This window comes from Corythoichthys intestinalis, chromosome 5 (assembly GCF_030265065.1).
Source record: "Corythoichthys intestinalis isolate RoL2023-P3 chromosome 5, ASM3026506v1, whole genome shotgun sequence".
Lineage (NCBI taxonomy): Eukaryota > Metazoa > Chordata > Actinopteri > Syngnathiformes > Syngnathidae > Corythoichthys > Corythoichthys intestinalis.
In genome coordinates this window covers 57,756,887-57,772,624 of record NC_080399.1, presented here as the reverse complement: position 1 = coordinate 57,772,624, position 15,738 = coordinate 57,756,887, and the positions used below count along the sequence as shown (strand labels likewise).

At 39.0% G+C, this 15,738-nt stretch overlaps 1 protein-coding gene across 1 annotated transcript; it reads left to right on the top strand.

The window, feature by feature from the left end:
• Positions 1–11,714: 11,714 nt before the first annotated feature.
• Positions 11,715–15,146, top strand: LOC130916530 (uncharacterized). Its single transcript, XM_057837319.1, has 2 exons — positions 11,715–11,742; positions 12,407–15,146. The coding sequence occupies exon 2, from the start codon at positions 12,419–12,421 to the stop codon at positions 13,661–13,663; it is 1,245 nt and encodes a 414-aa protein (XP_057693302.1). The 5' UTR covers positions 11,715–11,742; positions 12,407–12,418; the 3' UTR covers positions 13,664–15,146.
• The last annotated feature ends 592 nt before the right edge of the window (positions 15,147–15,738 follow it).

Sequence of the window (15,738 nt, the reverse complement as noted above, 5' to 3'; positions counted from 1 at the left end):
AGGTTCTGCTGAGGCATATTTTTTGAGGATATCTAAATCAGATAGAGCCAGCCTACTACATGGTCCCCAAATTGTGGCTCACAGAGAGCAAGTGAAGAAGAGACGACAGGTGTTGGAACGTGCCGTAGATGTAGTAAAGTTCATAGGAAAGAGAGGATTAAGCTACAGAGGAAAGCAGTCTGAGGGAACTTACACTCTAGATCAGGGGTGTCAAACTCAAATTCACAGTGGGCCAAAATTTGAAATTGAACAACGCCGCGTTTGAACAAATGAACGTTTTCATATGGAACCAAACAAGTTTTGATTTGACAATGAATATTAAACAAGCGAGGCTTATATAACTTTAAACTACAGGCGTGCAAAATTGAGTTGCTCATAATACTACTAATAACAATAGTAGTAATAATAATAATAATAATAATAAAAAAAAAAAAAAACATATCAATGGCCGCGGACGAAGACTGACAGCTTCGCAGTATCAGACGCGTCAGTACTGTCATCCAAAGCAAGGGAAAAATAAAAAAATTTCACTTCTCCATCAACTGGACATGTAGATTGGTAGCAAGCTCGCATGTGCGCTCAGCTATAGACCCTACCCACCGACGTCACAAAATCACGTGCTCGCTGTATGGTTCCGCCCACTTGTCCGTCATTTTGTGTCTGTATTATCAATGGTCTCAATTGATCGAGCAATTTATAATGCATTTCATGGAAGACCCGGTGCTTTCGGATGCCGTAAACTCACTTGATGCGTTGCATAAAAGGCGTTATGTGGAAAAGCTTCAGTTTATCCATTCGCCAGATCCATATTTGATGCCTAAATCGATGTTTTTCGACCCGCTGTCTCCGCCGTATTTGCCTGACATCTGCTAGCTACCCTGAACTGTACAACTATCTTGTCCACACAAAACCAGCCTATTCTCACGAAAGTTTGAAAAACTTTAAGAGCTTGGAGGCTTATAAATACTTCGTTGCTGGTTGGGTGAAACAGGTCCTCGTCCACGAAAATTCGGCAGGAATCTATCTTGTGCTTGGAAAGGTGAGTTACGAAATTTTCAATTCAAAATCTTTTGTTATTGCTAACATCCACTGTCAAGTCTAATGTATTTCATGTCGTTTGTCAATGGAGTTAGGGCTTTTCATGTTTATATGGTTTAGCGATAGCACTCTCACTACATACATACGTGTATGTTGTCGGCGATTAGCCTAGCAATGATCTTAATTGTGGTTGTCAGCCCAAAACCCTCTAAATATATATTAAATGCATCTTACCAGATATAAAATGACTACTACATAATCTGTGGTAATCGTTTGGAGCCCAGTTTTCTCGTCGAATTGCAGCAGCCCATCTCGCTCTCTCCTCTCCGGGTCTCTCGGAATCCGGTAGAACTTTAAGTCTCTCCGTCTATCTTCTCTGTTATTGCAACCGACCGCCACACACGCCTTCACCATTTTGATTATTAATGTTAACGAGCAGAAAAACACGTCGTAAATAGAAGGAATGTACGTAGCCGTAACAGGGAAACATGATGTGTTGACGGACAATTGGGCGGCACCAGTCAGGAGGAAGGAGTTGTGACGTCACGTGGGTAGGGTCTATTGTGTTTCTGCTCAGGCTTACGTTTGCAAAGGCTTGCTTCTTCTCCGGGCACACTTGGTCATAAACATTTCTCATGCATTTTTTTGCAAACTCTCCTCATTAAAGGGTCGGGCTGATTTGGTGATTTCTTCTGTCACGATATAACTTGCCTTTACAGCAGCTTCACTACACTCCTGTTATCCAAAGCCCCAAACCAGGTACATGTTTGGTGTTATGTGTGAGAGAGTTTTATTCATGCTTAAAACACAACCATTATACATTATATTTTGCTTTTGTTATGCTTGCATGAGAACATTGTAGCATAGAGCGTCATTGTTATAATAATCTGTTTGAGTGTGCGTTCCCATGGCCTTGACGATTGTAGACTGTATCGCAATATGCCCAAATACGGACTGTTACGTTCCTATGTTTTTCAATATGCCCTGAATGAATACATGGGAGGACTGTGGTTTCTTATCATCGTTCTAGCCAGAGCCGGTGTTCAAGGTCTCAGCTCAAAGATGTTTTTGTATGGAAAAATACCCAGGTTTGTGAGATGATGAGTTTCGTTTCTTAGTAAGTTTCGTTTCATGGTGGGCTTCGGCACCGCCCTTTCAACAGTATAAATGTCCAGCCTCTATTGTACTTCTTTGTACTTTTGGGTGATCACAGCTCCTGGCTGGCTCACATCATTTTGTAGTCGAGAGCTCTTGTTCATAAAGCCTTTGAAGCAAAGCAATCCATGGTTGGGGTCGTATTCATTTCTCTAATCGAGCTATCGAGGTAACACTTGTCTTGGAGTTCAAACTTGAGCTTTCCTGACATTATGCACATGTGCTGAACCTAGTTTTGGCTGACACCACTGAAGTAGCCATATCCAGTGGGTCCCTCTTCTCCCTCATGAATGATATAGCTGTGTTCATTCGTGAATCATATCAGAAGATGAACGAGTGGGAGCAAAGAAGCCAGGACACTCGACACAGATGTCTCTCCACTATTGGAGAGACAAGGTGGTTGGCCAAAGATGTAGCCTTGAAGAGGATCTTTGGATCATTTGGAAAACCAGACCAGGGTTTGTACGTTGATGTCATCATGACACTCAGCATCCTTCAAAGTCAGGCCAATTTAAAAACAACCGTGCGAGAAGCCAGAGGATTCTTGGAGGGGCTAATGAGGTATGACACAGTGTTAACAGCACAGCTTTTCCTGCGGATCTTTGAGGTGACAACACCTCTGTCATAATACCTACAGTCAAGTGGACTGGACATCTTAACTGCGCACAGGATGGTTATGACAACTCAAGATGCCATGGAGAAAATGGCACAGGATTTTCAGCCGGTTAAGCAAGCTGCTGATGCCTTTGTCCAGTGGGCAACAGTTCAGCTCAAGCAGGAGGAAGACTGTGAACTTGAGTAGGAGGCAGCACTTCCACAGAAAAGGAAGAGGAAAAGGAAGATGATAGCTGGTGAAATGTCAAGTGACGAGAGTCTCACAGATGTAAACGGTGCCAATGAAGTGGAGGTCCATAACCAGATTATGGATACAATCACAGAGAGCATCCACAGGCGTTTTTTAACTCATGGAACACTCTATGCTGACTTGGCTCTTCTCAATCCAAGAAACTTTGATCGAGTGTCTTCGTTAGATTCTCTTGCGGATTCCACATTTCAAGATCTGAGCAAATGCTTGCTTAGGTTTGACAGCAGAGCAACAGCTGCCAATTTGCAGTTTGAGTTGAAGTGTCTGGCAGCTCAATGGCCACGACTTAAAATGTCTGTACTGGAGGAGTATAAAGTCATAATGGTAGGGGATGGCCCCAGACGATGAGGTCAAAGATATCCTGAACAAACAGTGCAAGTCTTGTAAGGAATGCCCAATCTGTCGCTACCAGCTTCTGAAACGCTACAACCTTTTCACAGATGCCTATCACATCCTTGGATTGGGATACAAGTTCCTCCTCACTCTGCCTGTGACTCAAGTAGCCTGTGAGAGAAGTTTCTCTGTTCTCAAGCACATTAAAAGTCGACTAAGGAGCACACAGTCACAAGAACACCTGGAAGCATTCATGCTTATGACATCAGAGAAAGACATCCTCTTGTCCCTTGACCAGTGCTTCTCAATTATTTTCTGTTACGCCCCCCCAAGGAAGACGTAAATGTTTCGCGCCCCCCCCCAACTCTCTGCCGCCACTGTAAATAGTATCATTCGTCTATATTACTATTATAAGTACGCCTCAGCCTAACATTGTGTCCTTTTTTTTCTATTAAAGAAAAAAAGTAACATAGATCAACTTATAATAAAGTATAACTTTTTTAACATTGTGTTGCTTGTAACAGAAAAGACTTAATGCGCATCAATTTGCCTGAAGTTAAAAAAAAAAAAAAAAAAAAAAAAAAAAGTCACATCCAAACTGTAAAAATACACTCAAGGTACATTTTTGACCATTTGATACTGAAAAATAAAATGTAATAAAATCAGTAAATAATAACAAATTCAAATTGATTAGAAACATTTACTCTTCAGGACAACATGCCAAAAAATTTGACCGAAAAAAAACAAAACTGAATAGAAGGGGGGGAAAAGGTCTCTGGACAGAAGGAAAGTTTTTATTTTCGCTGATTCACCACAGTGCTCACTGGTTTACTGATATAACACTGACAAAGCGGGACGATTGTGACAATTGGCAATATTCGGCACATTTTCGCTGAAAAACAATCAAGCGGTTTATCAATGAGATTGAGGTCTAATGTCTTTAAGTGGCGTCTTAACTGATTTGGCTTCTCCGCTATAATCATTTTTAGACTCAGTAAACAGTGGTCTTTCCTCATTTCCCACTATATTAAAAGTCAAAGGCAAACGGCCCGAAAAAAGCGCATTCTCGGCGGCCGAGGGAGAACCGTAGGTGAGGGCGGTGGTCGTGACGATCCCAAGCCGAAAACGGCACTTCTCGGCCGGACACGTGAGAAAGACAGTGGGTCGCTGCGTGAGTCCAGCTCTGCATGAGTCTCTTCCGTGTGCTCTTGCTTACTTCAAAAATACTGCACGCACTTTGAAAATGAGAGCGCCACTGCCACCCACGGAGTGGATGTGCAAGTACACTTTATTCTAGTACGGCAAAAAAAAAAAAAAAAAAAAAAAAAAAAGCATGTTCCCCGAGGTCACTCGCGCCCCCCCTGGCATCGCTCTGCGCCCCCCTGGGGGGGCGCGCCCCACCATTTGAGAAGTACTGCCCTTGACAATGATGTGGTCATAGACAGAGTTGCAGAAAAAAGCGACCTGTTGAAGAAACTTCTTCGCCCCCAACATTGCGTTGACAAGATGCCACTGATCATTGCTGGCTTATTTTTGTTCCAGATTTTTTTTCTTCTGCGTTTTTCAGTAAGTATTAGTTAAAATGTATAATTATAGGCTCTATTCATTGCGATTTATCATAACTCATACCATGTATTCTTGTGTGTTTTAATCAGTCTCCTGCCTTTCCTGGTTCTACATTGAGACCTGGACTGTGCTGTTAATTTCTCTGTGAGTAATCAAGTTAAAAATGTATAATTACAGCCTCTTTTCATGTTGATTTCTCATAAATCATACCATGTTTTGTTTGTGCTTCAGGCAGTCTCCTGCCTTTTTCTTGTCCTACATAGAGATCCTGAGAGTGTTCTGTTCATTTCTCTATGAGTATTCAAGTTAAAATGTATAATTGCAGCCTCTTTTCATTGTGATTTATCATCAATAATACTATGTTTTCTTTGTGCCTCAGGCAGTCTCCTGCCGTTTCTGGTTCTACATTGAGACCTGGACTGTGCTGTTAATTTCCCAGTGAGTATTCAAGTTAAAATGTATAATAATGCAGTGTGTAGTTCTTCATAGCCGCTTCATTTTTCTCTCAAAGTGCACGAAATTGATGCGTTTTACAATAAAATGTAAAAAAAAAAAATTAAAAAAAATCCCCCTATAGGGTCTTTGTTTCCCTTCGTACAGCGATTCTTCTGGGCTGGGCTGAGTCAAAGTCCAGGGCTGCTTTTTAGTCCCAGTCCGCCCCTGGTGGGGACGCGGCACCAGGAGCAATATGAGGTTCTGTATCCATAGGACACCTAGATGAGTTCATCAGGGTGAAGAATAGAACCTACAACCGTCGCCAAGCATTTGTTCCCAAATATTTGTAAATCACACATATTACATTTTGGGCACATATGTAACCAAAATGGCTGTAATTTCAAACCTGAAAAATAGTACTAAGTACTTGAATTTAAAGGGTATGACAACACCTGGGGAAATGCTAATATTCCATCATTTATCCATCAACGCATGCCTTTTGAATTCATATCATTCCACTTCGTGTAATTACACACATCGCAACACTATGAAAATGATAGAAATTAGGTCGATTGTCAAGCTAAAAGGACCCGCCCCCGAGGTGCCGGAAATCTAGCATATTGTGTGCGTGACGTCACTATAGGGAAACAACTGGCTCAGTGTTTAGTACTGAATGGCGGCGATGATGGCGGACAATTTTGTTTCTATTTGCAGCGACGAATCCGACGTAACGAACATTCTTCTAATGGTGACGAGGAGAGTTATGAACCTTTCTTTGGTGTTTTGGGTTATCAATTTGAGCCCAAACGAAAGCCAATGCAGCCGAATGAAAGGATCATTGAGGGGAACAATCACACTGATGAAACACCGGCGGCAACAGAATCACCGAATGGTTTGTTTTGCATTTCTTTTTGTGAAGCTGATACACCGTGACCGCAAAATAAAGTAATGTATAAAATAATTATCATTTAATATGCTATCATCGGTTTCGCTCTGCCAACCGACACAAATATGAATGGGATAGAGGATTTGTTCTACTGGACTGTCTCAGAAAATTAGAATACACAATATTCTAATTTTCTGAGACAGTCCTGTACATTAATCCACCATTTAAAGCAGGGGTGTCCAAACTTTTTGCAAAGGGGACCAGATTTGGCGTGGTAAAAATGTGGGGGGCCGACCTTGGCTGACGTCCTTTACATAGAACAATATACAGGACTGTCTCAGAAAATTAGAATATTGTGTATTCTAATTTTCTGAGACAGTCCAGTATATATTTTACGAGCGATAATTTATACATGTGTCCAGTGCTATATCCAATGCGTGATATGTTTTTTATTATAAAAGAGAACTCACTCTGGCCATTTCCCTCCTTTGCTTTGCCTGGGGTGGTGAGGTGGTCTCATCAGAGCCAGTCATCGTCCTCTTTCACCGGGCACCGCATCTGCTTTCAGCAGCAATTTCTTAGCAAAACCTGATTTCATTTGCCCATAGTTCGTACAGCTTTCAGGTGTAAAACGCGCACCACAAACCGTGCCGGAGGCTGGGTCTGCAAAATTAGCCGTCTTAGCACTGACGAACTTTACTCATTGTCTGCGTAGTCCAGCTCTTTTTCTCGTGTTCGGGAACTCATGGGTACTACATTCCGACAAATGGCTTTTTGTAAACCACATAGCATGACAGGTTTGAACCATTTTAGCGTTTTTTTTTTTGATAAAACACGAACGCAACTCTCTCGTCGATAAACAACGATGGCACCTGCCTCGACCTTTTGTTTCCTTGTTATGACGTCTCCGCCCCATTCGGCTGTTTCCGGAACACTTTCGGAAATGTTTGTCATTTTCGATCTATTTTTGATAATTGCTCATTAATGTGATTGATTTTTTTGTTAACGTTATCAATATTTGTTATCTTGGCACATAACGGTTCTATTGATGTCTCACACCCCCTTTGCGTTTTCATACCCTTTAAGTAATATCTGGGTCAGGCTAATTTGCCTTACAGACACGCACACATGCACACAAACATACTGTATATCCCAAAAAAATATTCATTACATACAGTACAGGCCAAAAGTTTGGACCCACCTTATTCAATGCAACACAAATGAAGGTCCCAAACCCCTTGATAAAGCAATAAATTCGACTGATAAATCCTGAAAAGGCATACCAATGAAGTCTAAAAACATTTTAGGTGACTCCTTCTTGAAGCTCATCAAAAGAATGGCAACAGTGTGCAAAAAAGTAATCAAACAAAGGTTGGCTACTTTGAAGATACTTGAATATTATACATTTTTAGCTTTTTCACCTTTTTTTTTTTTTACTAAGTACATAATCCCACACATGTTCATTCATAGTTTTATTACATTCAGTGAGAATTTACAATATAACTTTTGACCTGTCCTGTATATGTGTGTGTGTGTGTGGGTGTGTGTGGGTGTGTGTGTGTGCGTGTGTGTGTGTGTGCGGGGGGTTAAAGGTTGTCGAGTGATTATTATTAGTGTACTATTATGGCTATCCACGTGATTGAGCTCAGCTCCTGTACTCATCTGCGTAAAGTGAGAAACGCAGCTGATGCTCCAGAAGGAAGTCACCCCAAAGATAGTGGTAACAAGAGTGCACACTTAACTCTACTAGGACCTTCACGATGCATTTTAGACTAACTAGCTAGAAGCAGCTAAGTAGCAGCGTTATTTTGGAGCTGGGATGTAACTTTTAACCGTAAAACAATAAAGGTAAAAGACGTGGGCAGAGACCGACTGTGGAAAAAATAAAAAGGTAACTGCTAGCTAGGTTACAGGGAAAACGCGCACTGGATTTTCAGAGATGTGGACGTTCTTTATATGAACTAGTGGAATGGACTGCATAGTGACGCAGTGAAGGGTCTCTCTGCCTTACTCTATGAAGTAAGGGGAAAACTGACAGATTTATGATCATATTTAAGTTAATAATGACAGGTTATATGATTATTGATTTAAACTAATATTCTGGCAACTTCATAGTGAATATGTCAGCATTTTTTTGGAATTTTTTTTTTTTTTTTTTTTAAATAAAACAACACCAAATTATTTAGAAGGGCTTAAGAATATTTTAGGGGGGCTGAAGCCCTCCTAAAACACCCCTAACGACGCCACTGCCGAGGTTTACATGTGAATTCGGTCCATCTTTCGAACGCCAGTTGGTGGCGTGGACTTGCCAAATCGATCTGGGCTGCCCATTACATCATAGAAACATCCATTCTTTTAAAAAATCATTCGAATTGGTAAAAATGAGAGTACTTAGCACATTTATCTACATGGTTACCATGCCCAAAGCGCTTTACATTAGCACACATTTACCCTTTCACACACCAATGGTGCTGCTCCCATGCATGGGGGGCAAATTATGATTCAGTGCCATGCCTCAGTCATAGCCAGGAATTGAACCCGGTCCCAGAAGAACTCAAGCTACTAACTGCACCATGGACAGAGCACTCCAAATGGTAAATGGTGTTATATACTTGTATAGCGCATTTCCACCTTTCAAGGCTTTACACTACATTGCCAAATACCTACTGGTGACGCAGCACCAGGAGCAATGTGGGGTTCAGCATCTTGCACAAGGATACTTAGGCGAGTTCATCAGGGCAGAGAATCAAACCCACAAACTCTGGGTTGGGAGACAGCTACTCTACCACTGAGCCACGCCATTCCAGGCATCCCAAATGTGACTTTATTGATTTATACAACATGGAAAATGTCGTCCTGGATAATAGGATCTTGAAAATAGTCCAATCCTCTTCTTATTGTTGCATTAAGCCTGCATTGCAAAAACATACCTCCTTAAAACTAGTTAAATTATCTTGTTTTCAGTGTAAATCTACTAGAAAGTGGAATTATCTGCCATTACTTTAAATAAAATTTTACTCTGATTTCTTGAAAGAGGAAAAATTTATCTGAAAATAAGCTTAACAGGCTTATTTTAAGCAATAAATCATAATATTCAATCTTAAAATAGCTTTGAAATGTCAGAAATGTACTTAATTCAAGAATAGATATTGTTCAAAACATTATTTGAAAGAAATTTCTTCCTGATTTGGGTGAAAAATTACTAACTTTTAGTGATATTTACTTAATCTTAAAATAGCTTTCAAATATCATAAATGTTCTTAATTCAAGAATATATATTGTTCAAAACATAGTTTGAAAGCAATTTCTTTCAAATGTAGGTGAAAAATGGCTAACTTTTATGGATGAGCTTAGGCTGGGGGCTGACGAGTGGTCGCCATGATTCTTGTTTCATCATACTGTTACGGTTTATGCCATCGGCGTAATTATTCATCACACAAACATGTCTGACTAATAGCGGGAAGTGAATATTTGTGTCAAAATTGCAATTAAAAAAGTGCCTTCAAAACTTTTTCCTCTTCAATCAAAAAAATGCAGTTCAAAAAATTATTGCACTTAAAAAAAAGTGACACTTTAATAATATAAAAAAATGGTGAGGGCAATTTTATTTTTCAAATTTTTTTATTTTTATTTATTTATTTTTTGATTGAAGCAACTTTTTTTGTGGATTGAATGATTTAGACACAAATGTCCTTCTCATAATATGGCCTGAATACAAAAAGGATTGCTTCAATCAGAGAAAACATTTTCAATGAAAAATTAAGTGTTTAAATGCAAATGTTTGAGTTTCAAATATTTTTCCGCATTCAAAAACTTTTTTCTATGATTGAAATTTTTCTTTTTTTTGATTCGATTTTTCTTTTGATTTTTTTTTTTTGTGTTTCTTTTTTTTTTTTTTTTTTTTTTTTTTTTAAGCAACTTATTTTTTGATTGAATAATAAAGACACAAATGTCCCAGCCAAAATGTGGCCCAAACCCAAAACATTACTTCAATCAAAAAAGTTGCTTCAAAAAAAAAAAAAAAAAAAAATTGTTTTCACCTGTAGGGATTTTGATGTCCAGCAGGTGTCAGTATTCAATGACACAGTATCAACACTGTCAACACAGTGTGTCACTGTGTCGACACACTTCATGAGGCCTCATATATCAGATAGATATTTTTTCCCTCCTGTATCATCGATCACACCATCATTCTTCTTACAACTGACATTTATTCATTTGTCACCGTCAAACCATGAACACGCAATTAGGAAATACAATTATGACAGAGCTTACAATAATGCTAAGAAGTAAATCAATAGAGACATATTTGCTTACAAAAACACAGGTTAATGGCTGCAGAATAATACCAAGGGAATTTAAGTCCAAATACAATTCTGTACAACAGAAATGTGCAAATTGAGTAAGGCAGGGGAAGGTTCGCAACAAGCTTGTTTGGCATATTAAAGTGCCTGAAAGTTTAAACCCACGAAGACTGTCATCCAATGGAACTTAAACCCAACGCCTTAACCACTCGGGTGAAGAACTCTTTATCATATTATTTGTAGGGCTGTCAAATGATTGAAATTTTTAATCGAGTTACTTACAGCTTAAAAATTAATTAATCGTAATTAATCGCAATTCAAACCATCTATAAAATATGCCATATTTTTCTGTAAATTATTGTTGGAATGGAAAGATAAGACACAAGATGGATATATACATTCAAAATACGGTACATAAGTACTGTATTTGTTCATTATAACAATAAATCAACAAGATGGCATTAACATTATCGATATTCTGTTAAAGCGATCCATGAATAGAAAGACTTGTAGTTCTTAAAAGATAAATGTTAGTACAAGTTATAGAAATTTTGTATTAAAAATCCTATTAATGTTTTCGTTTTAATAAAATTTGTAACGTTTTCAATCAAAAAATAAACTAGTAGCCCGCCATTGTTGTTAATAATTACACAATGCTCATGGGTGCTGAAGCCCATAAAATCAGTCGCACCCAAGCGCCAGCAGAGAGCGACAAAACTCCAAAAACACAAATAACAAGTGGACATTGCACTGTGCTGTCATTGTAATCTGTTTGAGTGGGGAATGTGCGTTAATTGCGTCAAATATTTTAACGTGATTAATTTAAAAAATTAATTACCGCCCGTTAAAGCAATAATTTTGACAGCCCTAATTATTTGATATATTTGAAGACCGATAACTGATACTTGCTTTAAACATGAATTCAGTCCATCTTTCAAATACCAATAAATAACTAAGTTTTTGTCATGGGTTTGCCAAAAACAACCGGGACAACATTAAAAAAATTGCAGTCTCTTCTCTCAACTTGCCCTTGAACAGTCAAGCTGTTGGGCAAAGGTGAAATTCCAGTACAGTGCATGGCTTAAAAGAAAAGTTTTAACTGTGCTAGGTTTCACTTTTCATTTCCGAGTTCTAGGAAGGCTGCTTCACTTCAACGTCCTGTAAGTAAATCCAATGATTACTTCTGTATACCAGTGTAAAGATAAGAAAATCAAAATTAATGTACTGTTTAAAAGTATTCAAGAAAAACACAAGCAGCGAAAAAAAAATGCTTTCTGCTTATTCCTTTCATCTTGTATCAATAGATAGCAAACTGAAATGTCTCAAGGCTATCTAAACATGGCACTGACATATTTATACCACAATCCAACAGCATTACAATTATTGCATGTTTCATCAGTTCCATGTGTTTTTGATATCTATTGACATTGACTGTCTATTACCAGTATACAGGATATAATGTATCAGTATGAATGACATATGGTATATCTAATACCTATATAAAGTATATACAATTCCGTCCTGTTAAATTAATTGACATTAAATTGGAATGCTACAGTCAGCCCCCCTGAAACTTTGGTAACCCCAAGACTAACCCCAAGTCAGCTAATTTGAAGCACCAGGCAAGGGTGAGACAAACAGTGAGACATTGGACAAACGCCAGAATAGAAGTTATGGAGTCACTTTTTGACCAAAGAATTTACAGAGGACTTGCCAGACTAGTTTACTACAAAGCGCATTACAGTGATATTTGATGAAGGCATAGATTATTGCTTTAAAGTTGTCAAACCTGTTCCATCAAGCTTTATGATTTTTCTCCCCCAGAAGCTGGATAAAATGAGCGCTAATGCATGCAATGTTGTTGCCACTCCTGGCCACATACCTCCTCCTTTGAGGCAAGGCGAGACGTTCCATGTCTTCATCAGTCATAGCAGTACCGACTACCAGTGGACGCACACCCTCATAGAGCAGCTGGAAGTCCAAGGCCTTCACGTGTGTTATCACGAGCGCGACTTCACGGCAGGTCGCACCGTGCTGGAGAACATGTCTGAGTGCATCCAGGAGAGCCAGAAAGTCCTCCTGGTCCTCAGCTCGGAGTTCGTGAGGAGCCGCTGGTGTCTCCTGGAGGCCAACATGTCTCTGTTCAGAGACTGCCTGGAGAGAAAGCCCCTTGTCCCTGTGCTTTTGGAGCCAGGGGTCACCATCCCGCTCCATCTGTGCCACCTCACCTACTTGGAGGCCCGCGACCCAGAGTTTATGCCCAAGTTGCTGAAGGTGCTCTGCACCCCCAACCGGCAGCTCCAAGGCTCCACAGTGGTTCCCTACCAGCCTCCGTCCATCTACCACGGGAAGGCCCTACAGCCTTTAACTGCTGCTAATGTAGAAAATCTTTACAAGTGGGATGCGGGACAATTCAGTGACATGGAAATACCGGACCAACTGCGCTTGATCATTGTGAACCAAGAGAAGTACAGGGAGGCCATTGGCATCATCAACAGTGTGTCTTTAGATAAAGTATGGCTGCGTCCACTCTGGATCAGAGTTATTCTCTATATTTATGGTATAATAGCAATAGTGTTACTGGTTGTTATTTTTACGTTAATATTTACAAATGTAGCAGGATCTATTTTACAAGATACACCCGAGGGCATTCCCATAGATATTGTAATCTTCCTATGTTTGTTCTCCATTCCATTTGGTGTGCTCATTCAACTTTGTCTTTGGAAGATGGATGACGAGAAGTTTATAGTGAAGGAGATGCAAAAAGCCGCTGGTCAGGCAAATATAATCCTTTTTGAGCAAAATATCCTGATGGGCTTTAGGTCCAATTCCATTATGTATCTGGTGTATGTTTCTCTGGAAGGTTGCAAAGGGGAGTTTGCGACGACATTTAAGCATTCAACCAGCGCGGAGGAGTGCTTTAAAGTAGCTCTACTTCGCTTTTCGTCGGAGTATGCTTGCTGCCTTGCGAAAAAGCACTTCCCGTTTGCTCAGCCGTGCCCAATCCAAGGTCACCTGGAGGGAGGGGTCTGTTTTTGTCAGTATGTCTCCCAGCAACTGAGCAGAGGGGAGTGGAAGTGAGAGTACTGCACACCTTGAACTATCATTTTCAATGCTTCATCTGAACTCATTCGCTGCTATTGACAGTGATAGATATAACATTAAAAAAAGAAACATGTAGATTATGGCACAAGTACAGCTGTGACTACAGAATCACTTCTGTCAACTGTCAGCGCACTAGGGAAACAAAAATCCAAAATCTGGAGCATGTTGGGGTTTTATAAACGAGATGGACAACTCAATTGTGCATTGCAGCTATCGTATTGCATCATACTGCTTCCAAACGTAATTAATTCGTAATCGAAACGCTATGATTTCAAGATATATCCTTTGTATCGAATCGCAATCCATTAATCTAGAAACATAGCGAAGACTCACAAACCTAACAATAATACAGTCATTCCTTTTTGGTTTAAGGATTGATAATATTAGTATAGTAAACAGGTAATTCGTCCTAATTCTGGATTCCTGACTGCACAAGGACTGCTTCAACCCTCACTGTGCCCTGTTAAACCCAAATACTGTATGTCCTGTCTTGCCTTGTATTGTATTGTCATGATATGAATTCATTTATCGTTGATTACAATGTTCAAAGATATGTTTTAACAGCCTTCCTCAATATTAAAATAAGACGTGCAAATGGTTGTTGTTTTTTTAATGATATTTTATGGCTCAGGACGATGGATATAACACGCCTGTTGCAACAGCTAAAGTGTACACTGTAAGAACACACCATTCTCTAAACTATTTAAATTCCCTTGTTTTTAGTGTAAATCAGTTTCACATACCATATTGGCCCGAATACAAGATGGTGTTTTTTGCATTGAAATAAGACTGAATAAGAGGGGGTCGTCTTATATTCGCGGTCGCGACATTATACCCATTCACGACGCTAGATGGCACCAGATATCATTAAAGCGATGTTTTGTCATGACATATCTCAGCTAATCTCCCTATTCACGACGCTAGATGGCGCCAGATATCATTGAAGCAATGTTCTGTCATGACAGATCTCAGCTACTCTCAAGTTTAACCAGTTTGCATTATTTTATTGCAATGTTTTTCCTTATTCAGGTTTGTTTCAAGACTACAGTTACAGTTGGACTTCACTTTGATGGTTAATGCAGTTATTGCAATTTTTTTTTGTTTTATCACAATAGATTGGTTTATTTACATTTCAAAAACCAGAAGCCATTCATTTACGAATTTGATTGCACTTTAGTTTACATATTTAAATGTTCAGATATTAAGATATGAATGAGGCAAAATAACATGAGGGGGTTGTCTTATAATCAGGGCCGTCTTATATTCGGGCCAATACGGTAAGTGAAATTATCTGGCAGTGCTTCAAATAGATTTTACTCTGATTTTTTAGAATAAGATAAATAGTTAGCTGAAAATAGGTTTAACAGGTTTATTTTAAGCAATAAATTCGTATAATTCATCTTGAAAAAGCTTTGAAAAGTCAGAAATGTTCTTAATTCAAGAATAAATATTGTTCAAAACATTATTTGAAAGCAAATTTTTCTTGATATTGGTGGGAAAATGGGCAACTTTTAGATGTATTTCCACTTTCCTTTACTGTACACAGTGGGGAGAACAAGTATTTGATACACTGCCAATGGGAAAACCCATTGACAGTGTATCAAATACTTGTTCTCCCCACTGTATATATATATGGGTGTGTGTGTGTGTGTACATATTCCTTCTTATTTTATAGACTGTGTGACATGAAACACAAAGAAATGATGTTTAACAAATATTTCCTGCTGAAATTAACTCAAATTTTGAATATAGCCTCTAATTTTAGCAAAACCAAACCTGTGCCTTTTTAGAGGCATTTTTCATTTAGTTTGGACCCAAGCAACACAAATAAAATGATTACAAGACAGGAACAAAATTGTATTCTTTTCTGTAACATTGTGTAATGTATAACAATAACAACTTATTACCCTTTGATAAAGAAAAAAATATTTTTTATTGAACAATTGGTGAAATTGGTGTCATGGTACATTGTTTACGCCTAACATTTTATAGATCAGTTGCCTGTGATGGTTGGTTGTGCAGCGTGGTTTCCCCAAAGGACAAGAGCAGCA